Genomic DNA, 18597 nt, shown 5'->3' with positions numbered 1-18597 from the left:
CTGGAACTGTTTTGTTCCCTTTTAGAGATACTTGTGACACTATTAGTGGGAAAAGGAACTATTTTGGAGGTAAGGACCACATAAATTTTATGCTGCTGCTTGAGACGGACAAAACCCTCATGTTATATGTGAAAATTTTCCATTCTGAAATTGCTTGTGATTTCAATGCCTACATCCCTCTCAGGAAAAAAAAAAGTACCCAAAAAATGCCTGCAAGTCACCCCCAGGGCAGGGGGGCTGGAACTCGATGATCTTTAAGGTCCCTTCCAACCCAAACCCCCATTCTGTGATTCTGTGAAGTCGCCAGTTTCTACACTGTAAAGATAGTACCTTTCAGATATGCAGTTTCCAGAGTTAAAATCAGTTCATTTCATAGCTGCCTGAGCTGGCCTGGCATTTTACAAGGTCCATAAAACAGAGCCACTAGAATTAAAGTGTGGATCGTATAAAGCACAAGGAGACCTGCTGTGTAAAAATCAGCGCTAGCCCTTTGATCATAAAGAGCCTGGCTGCTTCTGGAAGCATGCTTCTGAACCACAGCAAGCAGGACACATCTCCAGTGAAATAAAGCTTTAAAGCACACGTAACTAGGCAGGACACACAGACTAGCAACTCAAAAAATTCAAAGGGAAAAATACTTTCACTCATAAAGGGTTTTTTTTGTTTGTACTTAATATCTACGTGACAACATAGTGGCCAAGGTAAAACTCTGGTATACTTCTATGTCAATGCCCCTTTCAAGCAGGAAAGATCGTAACTGGTTGTCATCAGACCTCTTCAGAGATTTCCACAAAAATAATCAGAAAAGGCCAGCCATCATGTATTTCATTACTCTCAGCTAAAACACAACAGAAAATGAACTTTGGAGGAAGAGGAAAACCACCTTTTATTGCTACCTTCTAGCAATAAAACTGTAGAAAACTTTCCAAAAGTAAAAGAAAATAAAAATCTAGCAGCTTCATTATCCAAAATTTGCATGTCAGAAATGCTGAAATTCTAATTTATTTCAACATTTTCTAAGGCTTATTTACAGGCAAAAGTGACTTACATTTAAAAACAAAAAGATCTTTTCCATTCCTGAAGTGTCGCATCAGAAACAACAAAATATTAAATATAAAATACAGCAAATCTAATTTTTGTGTACTTGCTAAGTAGAATTAAAAGTACATGAATGATCCCCAGTCATTTCATTACAAATGAATATGTTCTTCCATTACTCTTGAAAAAGCATGTCCTTCTCCTGCTACCTAAGATGTTTCTGAATTGTTTTCAGTTACGATGCCGTTACATTTTACTCTCAATTATGTAGCCCAGAATATGGCTTCTGCTCAATTAGACACCTTAAAATTATGAATAGACCAAAATGTTTGACCTTAACGGATGGGAAAACAAGAACTACATCTGTAAAACTGCATGGTTTAGCACATAAACAGTTCATGAGATTTGAATGAATGCAGTTAGTTTTTACTCTAGAGCTTGCTACAGTTAAAAATAAACCAGCTCTCCAAATCCACACTCAGCTGTAGAAACAGCCAGCTCATTTTAAGACCTTTATTCCACACAAAACTCTGTAAACTTATTTAAGTGTGTAGCAGATCAATTCATTATCATTCAGAAAATGTTTTTTTGATTCTTAGAGAAGGTGCCTTTTGAAGCTTCAAATACTTACTGTACAGGATTGCAAATTCAGGATTACAAGTTCATGACAATGATTTTGAATGTGTTTCAATGCTTCATCTTCTAACTGTATTTGACGATTAAATCGGACATAGGAAAAGAAACAAGAAATTAAAAGCACAGCAAAGCAGCCCAAAGAATGTACATATCTTGTAATATTGAACAAAAGACTATAACAAAAATGGTATTTTTTAATTCACGGAGATTTCAAAAACCCAAAATAAAATTTTATTCCTAAAGGATCACCCAAGTGGTTATGTACCTGTGTGCAACCTCTAAGAAATAGAGCTTTTAGTCCACTACACCCTTTCACCAGTGCTTCAATACCATCCTTCGTAATCTGATCACACCAGGAAAGATTCAAATGTTCCAGATTTCTGCAACCCTCACTGGGAGAATTAAAAAAATACATAAAGTTAAATCCAGCCTTCAAATAGTCATAACAGTGGGAAACCCAAATTAAACACACTGTTAGAAATTAATGATAGCCAGTGGACTGTGCCAGGCCTCCACAGAAAAGTCATGAGAAAAGACCACACACAAACATCATAGTCTACACCCAAGAAGTGCTAGATACAGGATATAGTCAGTGCTGATACACAGTATTAAGGTTCAGCACTGATTTTTTTAACTTTATTAAATGTTGAACAGCTCTTTAAACGCTTTTCTTTAACACAAAACACTGAATCTTCTTACCTTAAGCCTTTCAAAGAGCTGTTTGTGATGGCTACACAAGATGTCAGATCCAGATGTTTCAGTTTGGAACAGAATCTGCTAAGACTGTAACACGTGCTGCAAAACAGCAGACACACTAAAAATACCTTCAGCTACTTCTTTTTCCAAATTTCTCCATCAAACAAAAAACCCCTTTGACTTACCTGTCAGTGATTTTTGTGCACCCATTCAGATTTAAGTGTTCGATGTTTCTACAGTTCTGTGCGAAGGTCCTAAAACAGCAACAAAAAGCTGGAGAATTAATATAGTGTCACAAGTTGTAATACAGTCACTAGAGTGCGCTCTGTCCCCTACCTCTTTCCATCTCAGTCAAAAAGCTTAATCTTCAAGCCACAGAGTAATTACAAAGTACATCTCAAATACATCTGTCTCAGTGATTGCTTTTTCCTTTTGCTATTGCAAGTTTCTGTCTTGGGTAACTCCTGAAACCAAGTGTTATTCCCCTCTCAAAAACCACTTGAGCAAGGCGTTTATTTCTGTCATATATAAGCCAGAACTGACTTGCTTCAAATGCCTTAACGAAAAACATTAAGGGCATAAACAGAAAGGTTTAAATATCACATCAGTTAAATATTAAGCTGCTGGGGAGAGTTTTTGCACATCTCATTACTGAAGCCTTTGTAGGTCTCACTCAGGAGCTCGCTCCTACATCAAATGAAAAGGAACATACCCTGCGCAATACAGGAGTGGGACCTAAGCCTATCAGACTACCAGTGGAAAGCCCTGAGGTTTACAAATTAGTTATTTCTGATTTTAAAAATTAAAACGCATCTGTGTGCAGTACTGGGTATGAACTCTAAGGATGATTGGAGCTATTTTACTGCTAAAAGGCTGTATGTATCATCACACTAATTACCCAGAAGGAATACATAAACTTTCTTTTCATCTCTGCAGAGTAATATTTACAGCTGCACTGCATTTCAGAACACTGTTTTTATGCCCATGTTTCCTCCAACTGCATGGATTTTATTGGCAGGGGTGGAGGAAACACACAAAAACAGTTTTGTCTGGAGGCTTGCCGTGGTTAACATATCCGACTACACACTCAGCTGGTAACAACTTCCTGGCTCTCCAGTGTGGATTGAAAACAATGGAAAAAAACCCAGCAAGCAGTTATACTGGTGAGAGTTTCCACTTGAATTCTCAAAACAGCTATTCCAAAATTCATGTACTGGAGGGGAGATTTACAATCGAGACACTCTTCAAATCACTTGGAAAGACGCTACACTCTGGGATAATTTACAGGAACAGCAAACTTTGCCTCTGAGATTCAAGCGTGGGGCATGTCCTGACAGAGCTGCCACAAACATTTAGTACTTACATAGCCAATACCTACTTCGATAACTGGCTATTTTTAAACAAAAGTTGATGTAGAAGAAGGATAAATAAAGAAATTAATATCACCCACAAAACCAATGGATCCGGAAACAACTCAACACAAAAAGCCTGATAGGAAAAGTTGCTTTCAGAACAAGTATCTGAAAATTAATGGCACCTTTCTCATGCTAATGTTTTTAAAGTCTTAAAGCTTATGCATTTATCATTCATTTGGTAATGTCAATATAACCTGCTTGTATTTCAGAGGTGAATCATCTTCTTTCATAAAGCGTCTTAGATACCACCCTTTGCACCAGTTAGTTGTTACCAATGCATGTGTGCACACCAGTAACACACTGGTAGCTGGTCTCAGCTAAGCCTGTCCTACTACCTGCCACCATGACTGGCTGTATCATCCCTACAACGTACACACGTGCTATGCACTGAACTGCTCTATACTTATTCTAAGTATCTGTTTACTAAATATATCATTATTTAAAAATACCCCACTCCCAGCCCTTCCCCTCTTCTCACATGCCACTAATACCTGAACCCACTTAGGATTCTTGGTCCTAGTCACAGCCCTCACTGCAGTCCCCTAGCCTTAGTGATGTGAAAAGCACAGCTGGCAGCCTAAACCAAATGTGAAAATGGAGTTACCGGGAGGAAAAAGGTTACCTACTGTTCTGACTCTTTCTTCCTACGCCCTTCTTATTACATCCCCCACTACCTCCTTCCCCATGGTAGCTGCTGCCTCTCTTGGAGCCTGCCTTCCCCCTCCCCTCCACTTCTGCTTTTGCCTTCCCTGCTGAGGACACGGGGATCGTCTGCATGAACACTCTGGGAACTTGGGGGAGCACTGCAGAAAGTTAACTCTGGTTGTGGCTACCTCTTTTTTGACAGCAGTTGCCAGTAATTTGGGAGATGGCAATAATATGGACTTTCCCCTGAGAAGGCAAGACTGCCTGAAGGTGGCGACACACGAGGTAGCAGTTAGGGAGATGTCCTATAGGCAAGGAAAGCTCTCGGGAGATTTTCGGGTCTGAAGCCCATTTGGATTACTAAAGCAATCTATTGCTTAACTAGTTGCTGGATGAATTTACTCTAGAGACAAAAATCAGTGAATTAGTCTTATAAATTTTAGAAAGAGTTAAAGGTCCCAAGACACTAACTTAATGCCCAGTGCTTAAGAAAAATCTTTGTGCTTCTATTTTCCACCTAAGAATGGCCACACTATGTCAGCCTGAACACCATGCGGCCCAGTCTCCTGTGGCAGCAGAGGAAAGCATAACAACTGCAAAAAGCCATATCCCAAGGCTTCCTCCAAATATTCTTTCAGCCCTGAAGTGCTTGTGGCTGAGGGACCCTTCAGCTGGAGGTTTAAATACTCAGTGAAATATCCACAGAGGAATCTAGCTAAACAGTTTGCATCTAGAAAAAGCTTACCTGGATTCAAACTGTTTTTTGGGAACAAATTGCACAGTTCAGTTTATATATTGTGTAAAGGGCCACCTTCTCTGGTTAGAGACTCCTGAGATGTTCCTGTTGCCTGATTGTTCTTATAATACAGCAAGAAGAGAATCTCAGGCCTTTCCCAATTTTGTAGGCATCCAACCACATCAGTCTTTACTCTTCCTCCCATTGCTAAGGGTTACCTCTTGTCCAAACTAGAAGACAAACTATGAACCGACTGACTACTAATCCTGATGAAACTGTAGCTGTAGGATGCCACAGTAAAATAAAAGTCTGAAAACATTTTAAATGCTTGAAAATGGAGATATAGCAAGATAATACTAATAAAAGAAAAAGACATATTTCTGAAAAGCACAGTTCTCATTTCTTCGTTCGTTTCCAGAAAATAACAGTAGCTATACTTTGATCTCAAACTGATGTCTCGTTTAGTCATTATTAAGGTACTTAGTACTTACTTAAGTATCCCATTTTGATCATTAGACAGTACTTAGAATCCAAACAAATATAACAATAATTGCTTTTGGTCTGGACATTAGGAAATAAGTGATGTCTCAATCTAGGACTTTACTTACTTTAAAGAGGAGTCTCCAACACCAAGACATCCTCTCAGACTAAGTTGTCTCAGGAACCCACCACACCTTTTCGATATATTTTCCACAACACGACCCTTAAACCAGATAAAAGGAAGATTTTGTTGAGTTTTATTCTGACATAACATTCTAACAAAATTTAAAATGCCAGGAGTGAAGACCAGCCCCAGCTACACTCCAACAGAACTACACCTCTTTGAATTTCTTTTGCTACTTTAAGGAAAAAAGTTACCTGTTGAGAATCTCCACTCGAAGCGTTAGTCAAATCAAGCTTTAGTTCTCTCTCCCTTTTTTTAGTCTATTACACATGACTCAATGATTTGTCTCAGCAAAACCTACCCATTAAGACTGCTAAAAGGACCTTCAAGTTCTGTCAGATGTGTAGGGAACCTGAAGAACTGTCCCAGAGGTGGAATGGGAAGCCTGCCCATTCTTCAAGGATGACAGGTACCACTACAACACGTTAAGTTTAAATTGTCCATGAAGATGTGCTTCAGCTAGTTTGTCACTCTGGACTACAGCCTCTGTTAAGTCCTGTTCTACAGTCCCTGCTGTAAGGATTTACCTCTGCAACTGAAGGGGCTTGAAGACCTTGGCAGGAGCAGCCACTTTATTTGCCTCCAGAAGATTTGCAGGAGATCACCTGCCAGTCTTTAGAGTCATATATATTTGGGCGTCTCTTCCTAACACTTGGGAATTCCAAAGGACTTCTCACGCTGTGGAGTTCACAGACTTTATATCTCATTATTTAACAAAAGCTGAAGCACAATTTATAAACAAAACTTCCTACTTAGCCCCAAATTTTCAACAAAATGCTTTTTATTTACATCCTGAAAGTGCCTTTTGCTGTACATCAGAAGTAAGCAGAATGGCAATGGCATGGTACTTCTACTGTTCAATCTGAAAGTAGCATTATGGACAAATGTTATTTAAACAACTTTGGGTTTTTTTTCTGGGTAGGAAAAACAAGATAAGATAGCAGAAAGCAGGTGGCCACTGCAAAAACTGACTAGAGATCACATTGTGTCTAATTTTATGGAGGTAAGGTAAAAATATTCAACGCTGATTATTAAACAAACAGGACTAATACCTAACAACCCCTTTTATTTTCTTCCCCCTCTCTCTTTTTTAAAGAAGGAGTACTTATAAAATTACAGGTCAGAGGATTTTTTTGTTTGTTTTCCTCTCTGTAACAATTTTGCTGAAACAGTAAAATGTTTCTTACATTTTGTTATTCACCTCTACTACCAAAGTCCTGGCTAGCACTATGTGAAAATATTTTCTTACCAGAGCTTGTTTCGTAGTCCATAAGTGACATTATCTTATCTCTCAGAAGTATTTACACCAAAACAAACAAACTTAAAATCATTATGCAAACAAAATTAAGTACTTTTTAAAGTGTTCCAATTAGTCAGAATTATTTCTCAGAGAGGCCAAATACCTTTCTTATAAAGTCCTCAGTGAATAATATATAATGCAAGTTCAATCTACATTGCAGAAAAAAGCCAAACCCTAATGCATTATTCAAAGATAACAGAAACAAATAATGAGATAAGTTTTCCCAAACCCATGTATTTCTTTAAGCATGTAAAAAAACCCCAACAGGCAGCATATTCAAAAAGACAACTTAAGTGTATTCAAATGTGTTTCGCTGTGTGAATAATTCAATGTCACTCAAAAAACTAGTTCTTCAAATTACCTCATCTTACATTTGGTTCCACATACCAAGAAAGTCTAAGGCACATTTAACTTCAAGAAGATCTTCACAAATCTTTGTGACAAAAACGTAACATTTTTCCTTTACAGTTCCTCACTTTATTCTCCACGACATGGGGTCTTAAATATGGAAAATTTCACTACAAAACTTAATCTTTCATTATTTGATAGTCTCAGATCAAGTACTGCTTGATGCTATGTGAAACATCACCAAACAGTACAACGTCCAACTGAGCAAAAAGTTGCCAAATACAATTAGCAGCTTGTACCTGTCCTAAACGTATAGGCAAAAAAAAAAAAATAAAAAATAAAAAAATTACTAAAACAGCTGAAGAAAAAACAGACTTCTTAAACACAAGAGTGTATCTTGTTCAAAACTGCTTTATATAATAATTTCTGGTTTAACATATTCTTATGAATAAATTTAGGGGGTTTATATTACAAATGTACTTAAATATAATATACTAAAGTAACTGAATTGCTCCAAACCACAATAGCTTCTTATAGCAAAAGTGGATCATAATTTAATTTCATTCCTTCTCCTGAATCCCATGCTACAAACATAGCATCTTAAAGGGCAACATCACTACGTACAATGGAAGAGAAGCATATCGAAAACATAAAAATCCAATACTGCGTTTCTAAATAGCAGTAAGGTTTCAGACACAGAAAAGGCTAACCAACAGAAGGACCACAGACACATGGGGTTTTCTTTGTTATTTCTTAGAAAATGAGAAACACAAGCTTTTTTAAAGGCAACTGAAAAGATTACATTAAAGCTCCAAGTCTTCTTAGACACACTTAAATAGAGGCAGATGCCAAAATCTTTCTCCTACCTCTGTAAGATCCTCATGTTTAACATCAGTATAGCAGAGGAGTTGGCAATAAAATTTTAAAAGAGCGGTGAAAAAAAATTTACCCTATATATTACTGTAAAGCTTCAGGAACAGTTTGAACCACAGTTAGCAAAATATACCAAATGAAATCCATCTGGATTTTATTCATGCAACTAAGCAGCTAAAACATAAAATCCAGAAGCAAATTCATTACTGTATTCTAAATGTAATTTGTACCATCAAACAACAAATAATAAACCAGTTCAGATTCAATTAAGGAATTGTATTTCCCCGTGGATTTTTGTCTTAATTTTCAGATGTCATATTTTATTTTGTTATGCACATCTATGATATCATTATTGCAGACATGTTTTTCTTACGGAAGACAAGCCTGCCCTAATCCCTTCATTATATGCTGAAAAAGACTTTAATCCACATGTACCTGCATTTCAGGCAAGTTTCAAATCATATAAAACAAATGTGCAGAAAAAGGTAATCAGATACACATCAAATCAAATCTAGGCAAGTCAGCAGTAAGAAAAGTTGTTCAGCATTTTATTGTTTCCATCTCCAAGTTCCATAGCCAAGCGTCCAGAGAGCTTTCAGCACTAGATGGCACCCTCACAGAGAGACTCGGGACCAGCAACAAAATTATCCCCTAGATCATCGAAGTGATTCGGGGGATCTCACTCGGTCCAGAGGCACCATTTGTACCTTTACTTTCTGGAAACGAGCAGCTTTGAACTTCTAGAGACCTGAATGTACATGGATATACGCAAATTATCTGATACATAACTGGCAATCAACATTGAAGTATTCATCCAGTGTAAAAAACGGCAAATTCAGAGTTCTTATTCCATTTGGTCCTTCACAGTATTATTATCTTGAACTTTAGCCTTTAAAACATGTGAACGTGAGTACAGTCTATGGGATATTCAAAATGAGCTATGCTCTTGAACATCACCATAGGAATGAAAAAAACCCAAAGATACTAACCTCTATATCCGTTTGAAAGTTAAAGAGGTCTATCCTTTGCCAATTGCTTCCATCCAGAGCTAAAACATTCCATGCCTACAGAAAACAAATACAGTTTGTTTATTACCTCCATTGCCTGCTCCCTTCATTTGCCTCTCACCAATTCAAAGATAACAAACTCAAATATAAAAAAGTACCATTTCTGGTAGCGTTTTTCAAAAAGAAATATAGTCGTAGATATTAGTAGTCATACAATATCAACTAGTTAAAAACATAGAATTTGTGGAAATGAATCTCCAATCTCCTAAATGGATTACCCTTCAAAGGATAACTTATGCCCATAAAACATGCAGGAAAGCAAGAAATTAAAATGTAAAGAACATAAATGGACAAATTCATCCCTCCATTTTTAAAAAAAGCTTTTGTAAGTTTGTCTAGTAAGTTACTTTTGCTAGATCTATATAGAGAAAAGTAACTGCAGATGAGATTCTTTCCAACAAAACCACAGTTCCTCAACCTCACTAGTTACTATTCTGAGCGGAACAGAAACCTTTCAGAAAACTGCTGACTTTCCACTGTTAGAATCAGGCCTTTCCTTTGCACGTGCTAAGTTACATGTATGTGTCTGAGAGTTTGGTCCTTCACTGTCGAAGCAACAGTTGTGCAAAGTAAAACAAAAGAAAAAAGCCAGAGAAACACAAATATAGTCAGAAAAACAGGGAAAAAAAAAGAATACTGCGTCCAACTGACAGGCATTTCTAAGAGAAAAACACAACTTATTCAATCACCTTGTTTTTTTTCCACTATATTCTAGGCTTTTGATGAAGGTTCCAAGAAAATCTGGTATTAGTTCACAAAACTTACTGAAGTTGAAGGCCAGAGTGATAAGGGTGTAGGAATGAAATTGCTACAGGCTTAATTATACATTAAATCAACAAACAAAAAAATCCAATGTGAAAAAACCACACCAAAACCCAATCATCATTAAAAGAAGGAAGAAAAGCATGAAATAAAAGAGTTCATTCATTTTGTATCAGAATACATTTCATTGTACACACCTGATGTAGGAACAGAGTATTTTCATTTTAATTCAAGAAAAAAAATAAATCAAGATGAGCTAAACATAAAAGCTTACTAAGCGTGCTTTCTCTATTCTTCTGTGTGCCTTTTTCCCCTACTAGTAGTCCATCTACTTAACACCTTTTGTACTTGGCAAGCAAACGATGGATATACTTCTTAAACACATGGTGTACATTAACCGAACTACATGGAATTTTAAGCAGAAAATGCGTCTGAAAAATAGTGTTATACAGCCACATGTTTTATAAAAAGCAAATGCCATTATGCCAAACTGGGCTTAATCCTTTCTCCAGATATAAGGCTTTCCCGTAGCCTTCACACAGAAGTTCAGTACATAGCAAATAATTCCACATCTGAATGCAAAACTGCACCCACTGTTTATTTGTTTTAATAAATAAAGAGGCTGAGAGAACAATTTGATTTTTTTTGACAGGAAGCAGATTGCCCTAAAGCCCATGATTTGCAAGTAGTTAAGAAAATAGCTTCCCAAAGAGCAACAAAAAACCCCAACGGAAATACATACCTTGGAAACTTGTGCACATCGACACAAAGTAACTATGTCCAAGAAAGAAAATATTCTAGGAAGAAAGGAAAAGAATAACAATTAAAATGTTTTATTATAAATTCAGACTGATATATGGATTCACAGTTCTTTCTGTGGAAAGACACCAGTTACACAAGAGACAAGTTAAATGCAATTATGTTTTACCAAATTATTTTACTTATTGAGACTTAATGAATAATATTATTGCTATCATCTAAAGACAGTCAACACCAACATATTAGAGTCAGCAGGTGCTTCTTCTGAAAATCTATTTTCTGTTTCCTCCTCCTTAGTACACAAACACATATGAATGATAACACATTCATTCTTCTTCTATTTAATTCAGTGAACTAGCTTACATACCTTTAATTGTGCTACAACTGAAGAAATAACTTACACAAATCGGGTGAAGATTTCAGAGGCTGACGAAGAGTAAGAGATGGAAAACAATATATAGCTAAATCCAAGTTCAAGAATCTAAGTACTAACACAAGGAACAGTGACACAACTTTCTAGAGGGGTTTCATAGTGATTACCAAGCCTAACGCTGTCAGTATCTTTTTTTTATTTACTCTACAAGAAACAACTACAATTCAAAATTTACCATTGCTGTTCTGATCATGGAACCAATTCCTCAAGGTTGCCAACTCTTAATAGTTTCCTGAAACAAATTTTTCACTGTCAAAATGAATCTTGCTAAACACCACATCCAAACAACAATGAAACTGGTTCAAAGGCTGTTCTCAGCAACAAAACAAAAAATTAAAAAAAAAAATCATTACCTTAAGCATAAAATACAGATCCTATTCCAAAATCATTTTCTATTACAGAGAATGAAAGACATGAAATATATGAAAGAGGTCACTGTAATTCACTTATAAACTGTTACCTGCTCACCAATGAACTTTTTCAGTCATCAAAACACTGAACAGTAATAATAACAATTTCATCTTACAGTGAGATGTTAACACTGAGAAGAAAACACAACTGGTAAGAGAGCCTGAATTTAATCATGTAAAATTATGATTACTATTTTCCAAGTGGAAAGTGGAGCTAGAGCTCGTAATGGATGCCTACATCTTAAGGGTTATGATTTTTAGCTGGTAAGAGTGAAAAAATGTAATGGAACTTAATGGAAGTACTTCTTAAACATACAGCCTTCTGGATCTTTATAATGACCGCTACAGATATTAGTTTTCCAATATTTCATTAACACATGAAAACACTTTCTCTTTTTCACCATATAGTAATATATTTTCTCAAAAAACTATTAGCCATGCAAAGAGGAGGACAGACATTCTCAGAGGCTATGAAACAATTCATGAAACCCTGTAATAACACTTATTTTGATAGCATCTATTTTGTCATTTGAACATCCATTCGGAGGTTTGCCTACTTCAAGAAACTTAGCAGCATTTCATACACAAAGTACACACTTAATGTGCTCAGCAAGACTGGTGGACTGTTCAGATGAGCACTGAAAAAGTTCTCTCTTAAGAGAAGCATTTATACCAATGACCCACCATGAACCCTCTTCTGAAGGCACCTTTTCCCCCCACCACGAGGCAAACGACAGAAGACAAGAGCGCGGAGATTATGCTACAGAGCTGCAAAAGCTTTTTGGCTTGCAGAAGCCTGCTCATAGTAGCGCTGTATGGGTGGAATCAGAGGGTTATCTTAGAGCTACAGAAGCTGAAGCACAAAAGACAGATTTCTACATTACTGGTAACTAAGAAAGGAAGGGTTGTGACAAACCATTTCATGACACAATAGTCTTGCTTAAATGAAGAATGTGACATGCTTCAGAAGTGATGTATCAAGTTCTACTGAAATAAGAAATAACAGAAGGAATTGTAAGATGTTGAAAAAAGGGTATTTATGAGTTGTCTGGCAGTCTGTCTTCATGTTTGATTGTTTATTGCTGTTAAGAGATTCATGTTGATGCGTGATTTCTGCTAAAAAAGCAAATTAAAACCAAATGCAGAACAGATGTATTTATTTTTGCTCCATTCTGTATGAAGTGACTTTTGAAAAAGTCAAAAACTAAAAGTGGTCATTCTATGTTAAAAGGAAAAATATTTATGTAAGTGTAAACATTCATGATGAGTTTTAGTTTTTAATTTGTGTTCTAAAGAAGGAACTTTCCTGCAAGGCAGCCCAAGCTGTTCCCATCAAAACAGATAACAACATTAGCATGCATTATAAGCCAATAAAATCAAAATTATTATTATTCAATTACATTCTATGATAGGCAAGAGACACCAGTAAATTCTTCTACAATTTCCAAGAGTCATTTTGCCAACTTGCTTGAAAATATTCTTTCCACACTTTCATATTTATTTACCCTCTATAGTACAGTTTTACATGCAAATCACTAACACACACTTGCTTCTCTACTCGCAGTCCTGCAGAACTACTAGCAAATACTTACTGGTCAGGGAAACTAGCCAACAAGACACAAGACACTAAGGTTTAAAGTAATTTAAAGTTTTTAAAAGACTTTAAAGCCTTTAAACGCAACCAACAAACTGAGATGGAGACAGCAACACTGACACTGTCAGTTATCTGTCAGTGTCAGACACTGACATCGTCTGGCACTTCGGGTGAAGGACTATGTCAGCCGGCATTTGTAATTTTCAAAAGTGGAAAAAACTACCAAGTAGGGCAGCTGATGGTTGTATAGCACTTCTGTCCTCTATGACCATAGCTACGTAGATGGAAGCTAATGCAGCCAGCAGCAGGATTAATTTCCACTTAAGTCTTTGGCATGGATTAGTACAGGGAAACTGGAAATTAATAGATCCACAGTAAAGTTTAGGATCATCTGTTTTGATTTCCCGTATCCCAGGCTACTAAATTTTCCATAGTTATCCTGTATCGAGCTCAAGAAGGAGAATCTGCTTACCAATAATCGGAGCTCTTCAAGACTTTTCATCCCTAGGCACATACTCCTCTGGACACATGCCTCCTGAGTTTGGCCTTGGAGATCTTTCAATTTTAACAGTATCTGCAGAACACACGAGCTTCATGCCAAAGGCACAAAGGGTTGTTCAAGCTCACAGTTCCTCAGCTCCTTTATGGTAAATTTGTATTTGGCTAAAGCCTAACTTCCAGAGAAGGATCTAGTCTTGATTTGAAAGCCTTCAAGAGATGGAAAATCACCACCTTCTCTGGTAGTTTGTTCCACTGGTTAATCACTCTTAAAATCTCTGCCTTCTTTCCAAGGTGAATGTCTGACTTTCAGCTTTATGCTTTTTTTTCTACTTTTCTTCACCAAATTAAAGAGTGCTTTAGCAGTTAGTAGTTTCTCCTCATTGAGTTTTAAAGCCACTTATCATGTCATGTTTAATTCTTCTTTTTAACAATCTTTTTACTTTAGTTCTTTAAATCTCATCTTCTCTGCACATTCTTCATTTTACCAATATTTCTTCAAATGTAGACATCAGAAGCGTGTACAGCATTAAAAACTTTATTAATATCAACAAAGCTGTACACAGACATAAAGTATGATTTCACCACTCTCATTTTCAGAGCCATTTCAGGCCACAGTAACAGCCTTTTTGACACAGCATCAGAAAAGAAACTTATAGCATCTTACCTATGTCACACTCACATCTTCTTCCGGGACTACACACTCCAGGCATTACTCTTTCTGTAACATTCCTTAGTCCTGCTTATCTAGTCATGTAAAATTGATCTGTAAAAATAATCTTGTTTCAGCACACCCCAATTTATCATGTTATTTGGACTTCCTTGGGAGAATGCCTTGTCTTCACAACAGTTTACCATTACAGTTCTTTTTGCGTCATCTGAAACTTTTATCTTCAGAAGTAACGATTTCCAAAACATTGAATTAAAAAAAAGAAATAAAATAAATTGGGTATGCTGTTAATTGCTGCAACACTGTTAACCAATCCCAAAACCCTTTAATGTGCACTGATATACTGTAAAGTGCTACTTCTTAAAAGATAATGTTAAATGCCTGAGTAGATATATGTAATTTTGGTTGGTAAAGCAAAGCAATTGTTTAATCTCCAAGAATGATACTGTCCAATCACTTACTTTCCACAAAACCACAACAACTGTCAGTTATATTCCTTTTTCTCAATTTTCTATCAAACAAATCTATGGTGAGTTGGTTTTTTTGGGTTTTTTTTGCCACTGCATGCTGAATATGAGGCTGAGATTTCTGCTAATCTCTCCCTTGCCTAGATAAAAAGTGTTGCAGTCAGGATTCATATTCTTCCAGTCTTCTGGAATGTTCTTGATACCAAAGACTCACCATAACTCATCATAAGAGGGCCACAGACCTCCTAAGTCACCTTTTTACAGCATTTTCACTGCAATTTATATGGTCCCACCATCTACAAGAAGTAATCATTTACAATCTCTATCATCTTCCCATCTATTTCCACACATGCTTCATTATTCCCATGTGCTATACACACTGTCCTGTGTCTTTCCAAACACAGAGATGGCTGACTCCTAGTATTTTGTTTCCCTCCCCATGGAGCCATGGAAAGAAACAGCTATTTCTCAAAACCCCAACATTGTACAGTGTGCCACCTACAGAGCGAGATATCAAACTGTGCAAGAGTGAAAATGCTTCTCTCTTGCGTTTGTAAGGCCCTTCCAAATTTGATCCCATAAGGAATACGCTTTTTCAGGACTGGCAATCACTCATTTTAAGTATTTTGATAAAATACTATATGGATTGATAAAAAGTGGATAACAAAATGCATAAAGTAAGTACCACACACATACTGTGACTTCCTGGAATTTTTTGCCCAAATCCCAAAATCTGGCATGACAGAAATACCTGATAAATTCTAAAAAGCTTCAGCAATAACTTAAATTAGGATTTTTTTTAGTAACTGATTTGTCAATGGAATTCTATTACAGAACTTTTATTTTTAATCTCTTTTAAATTTATAGTGGTTTTGCACACAAAGAATGGTGACCCTGTATCAAAATGAAAGCCAAAATAACAAGGACAAGACTGCAGATCACCTAGATAATCTGCTAAGAAAATCATTTCAACTTTACCACACCATCCAGTTGTTATAAAACAAGCACATGAGATATTTGTCATGTCTCCCCCATTTTAGATGATGAACTTCTTAAAGAAGGGGCTTCATTATTGATTTGTACAATTCCTTGCATAGCAAACCTGCTCTCATGAAAGTCTTTTATGTGCTATTAGCATGTAAATGCAATATGGAAGAGTAAAGTCTACACACATGAAAAAGTATCACAGAGAGACAAAGCACAGTTTTCACAGACTTGATGCTCCTCTTTTACCAGGTTTTTCTCAGAATTTTCTGGAAGAATGCCCAAGCATACTCTGTTAACAAGGGACAAGGGAAGAGAGCATCAGCCACTCTCAGTTCACTACTAATCACGTCTGAACACACAGTCGCAAAGCCTCACAACCACCACAGCAGCTGTCTTGTATTTCTCCTAAAACATCTTATTCGATAAATACAAAACATTATTACAATTCTTTATATGTGGAAGGTTTCCCTTCTTCCTTCATCCCCCAAATTTACTAAACACCCTACTGAGGTGTGAGGCATCTCACTGATAACTCTAGTCCAGCAGTATGTACAAACACTACAATAAAAATATTCAGGCCAGAAAACACACAGATAAACTGAGTAATTCGTAACCATAATCCGTAAAACTAGAATTTTGCATGCATAAATTTTTATCTATATCATTAACCTAACAATGCTAGTATTGGCGTACTTCCAAACTTCACCAAATTTGCAGGTAGGAACCTGCTCCATTGGTAAATTCCGGTAATATCCCATTCAATAAAACCACATACTAATACTTGTCTTGGAAATGTAAATGGTGAGGAATATTAAAAGCTTAACAAGTCTGCCTATTTTCTATTTAAAAAAAAAATAAAAATGTATCTTTTAGCTCATTTCTGTCAGGCTTGTTTTCAGCCTTTTGTGACATGCTACTGACAAACACCAATTTCTACATGAAGCACACATCCACTGACTCATCTAACAGGTGAATTATGACCTTCCAGGTCAATTATTAAAACAAATCCCTTTTTACTAGTGATGTGCTGCTTTGTGAAGTAAAGCACTTGAACTAGAAACTCTGTGAGACACTCCAAAACTTTTCTGTAACTGTTATCCCTTCAATTTCCACTTTTAAACTACTCAGGCTAAGATGCCTTGCTCCGCAGATCCACATAGCAAGTCTTTCAATAACAAACGTGGCACCAAAAACCTTTCTTTACAAGCCAAACCTCCTTCTCTTTTGTCATGATGCTTATTGCTACACAATCCTTACATAAGTATTAGCAATTGTAAAAGAACAGGCTGTGTACAGGATGCCTAACATCTATTTTCAGTTAAAAGAGAAGTCAGCTTTTTCTACAAATAATCAACTCTGTTGGATTCGTTTTGTAGTTACAAGACAGCATCTAACTTTTTATGGCCTATACATTACTTGCAAGACAAGTGGATCATATCACTCCTTAAAAAAAAAAAAATAAATTTTACGTATTTGTAGTATGACCACATGTAATACAACAACGCATTTTCAGTACCTAATCTTCTTAGTATCTGAAACAAAATGCATAATGATAAACGCAAGAAGGGCCTGTTCTGTTCAATTTACCGTCAAACACACAGAACACAGAAAGTACATTACATGGTAATTTCTTTTGCAGCGTCAATTATGTAGCTAACAGATACAATTACATTATGAAATCATAGAGTAACTGTAGTCTGAAAATGAAATCCAGAAGATAGTACATGAATGCATCGCTCTTGCATCTTTGATTTATATTTACTCAGATATTATGGATGTGTAATACAACTTAAAAGGTCATTTTTTGTAACCTTGCAGAAGTCGAGTTAAAGAACCGAACATAACACTTACATACAGTAAGCAAGAAAAGTTCAGCCCATTAAACAGATTTTATCTAATGTTTCACAAAAGGTCAGGTATACGCGAGATTCAGTTTCAGCATCCCTGCTTAGCTCTGTTTTGCTCAAAATAGCTGGTGAGCTAACAATTTTGAGCAATCGCCTTATTGCATTACATTGGTTACCCTTATTCATATAATAGCAAGACATAAGAATCTTAAGCAGAAAAACTGTAACAACTGTTATTAGAAAATAATCTTAATATTTAACATAATTAAGTCTAATAATACTGGTTCAGAATCTCACTGCAGTGCTTCCAAAAGGGAAGCTGAAGTAGAAAGCTTCAGAATCCTTTCTTTACTATGACTTTTCTGTCTCTTTTTTCTTTTTCCTTTTTTTTTTTTTCAAATAAGAATCATCCTTCTCCTTTCCTAAGGCAGTATTCATTACAGAACAAATACTATCTTTCAAACGAAAGGATGAGACAAGTCATGTGCTTTACCTAGAAATGAAGTGGTAAGAAGCTAAGAGGACTCCCAACGCCCCCACACTCACCCTTCGTGCACATCAACATCTCCACAACCTCCTTCATGCCTTCCTAAAATTGGCATATTTGTAGAGGGGGATGATCCAGATTTCTCACTTTAAAAGCCCCCTGGATTGTCCCATTTAATCCCTTCTTGTAAGTGCTGCATAAGCTGCCTGCATGTTGCACCTCATATGACTCCCTAGATTCATTAACAGGGTTTTTTTTAATCAAA

The 18597-nt window shown here is 36.4% G+C and overlaps 1 protein-coding gene across 1 annotated transcript in view; it reads right to left on the bottom strand.

The window, feature by feature from the left end:
* Positions 1-18597, bottom strand: part of FBXL2 (F-box and leucine rich repeat protein 2) — a gene marked incomplete at its 3' end in the record, with an annotated part of 54700 nt that overhangs the window by 12456 nt on the left and 23647 nt on the right. Inside the window, exons 3-9 of the mRNA XM_074573534.1 lie at positions 10923-10977; positions 9341-9415; positions 5775-5869; positions 2556-2624; positions 2374-2469; positions 1940-2066; positions 1670-1744 (exon numbers count right to left, since the gene is read on the bottom strand). Of these exons, the coding sequence (XP_074429635.1) occupies positions 1670-1744; positions 1940-2066; positions 2374-2469; positions 2556-2624; positions 5775-5869; positions 9341-9415; positions 10923-10977 (592 nt within the window). The remainder of the gene's footprint in view (positions 1-1669; positions 1745-1939; positions 2067-2373; positions 2470-2555; positions 2625-5774; positions 5870-9340; positions 9416-10922; positions 10978-18597) is intronic.

Source organism: Larus michahellis, chromosome 2 (genome assembly GCF_964199755.1).
Source record: "Larus michahellis chromosome 2, bLarMic1.1, whole genome shotgun sequence".
Taxonomy (NCBI): domain Eukaryota; kingdom Metazoa; phylum Chordata; class Aves; order Charadriiformes; family Laridae; genus Larus; species Larus michahellis.
Note: the sequence above shows the minus strand (reverse complement) of the source record. Positions and strands in the feature narration are given on the sequence as shown.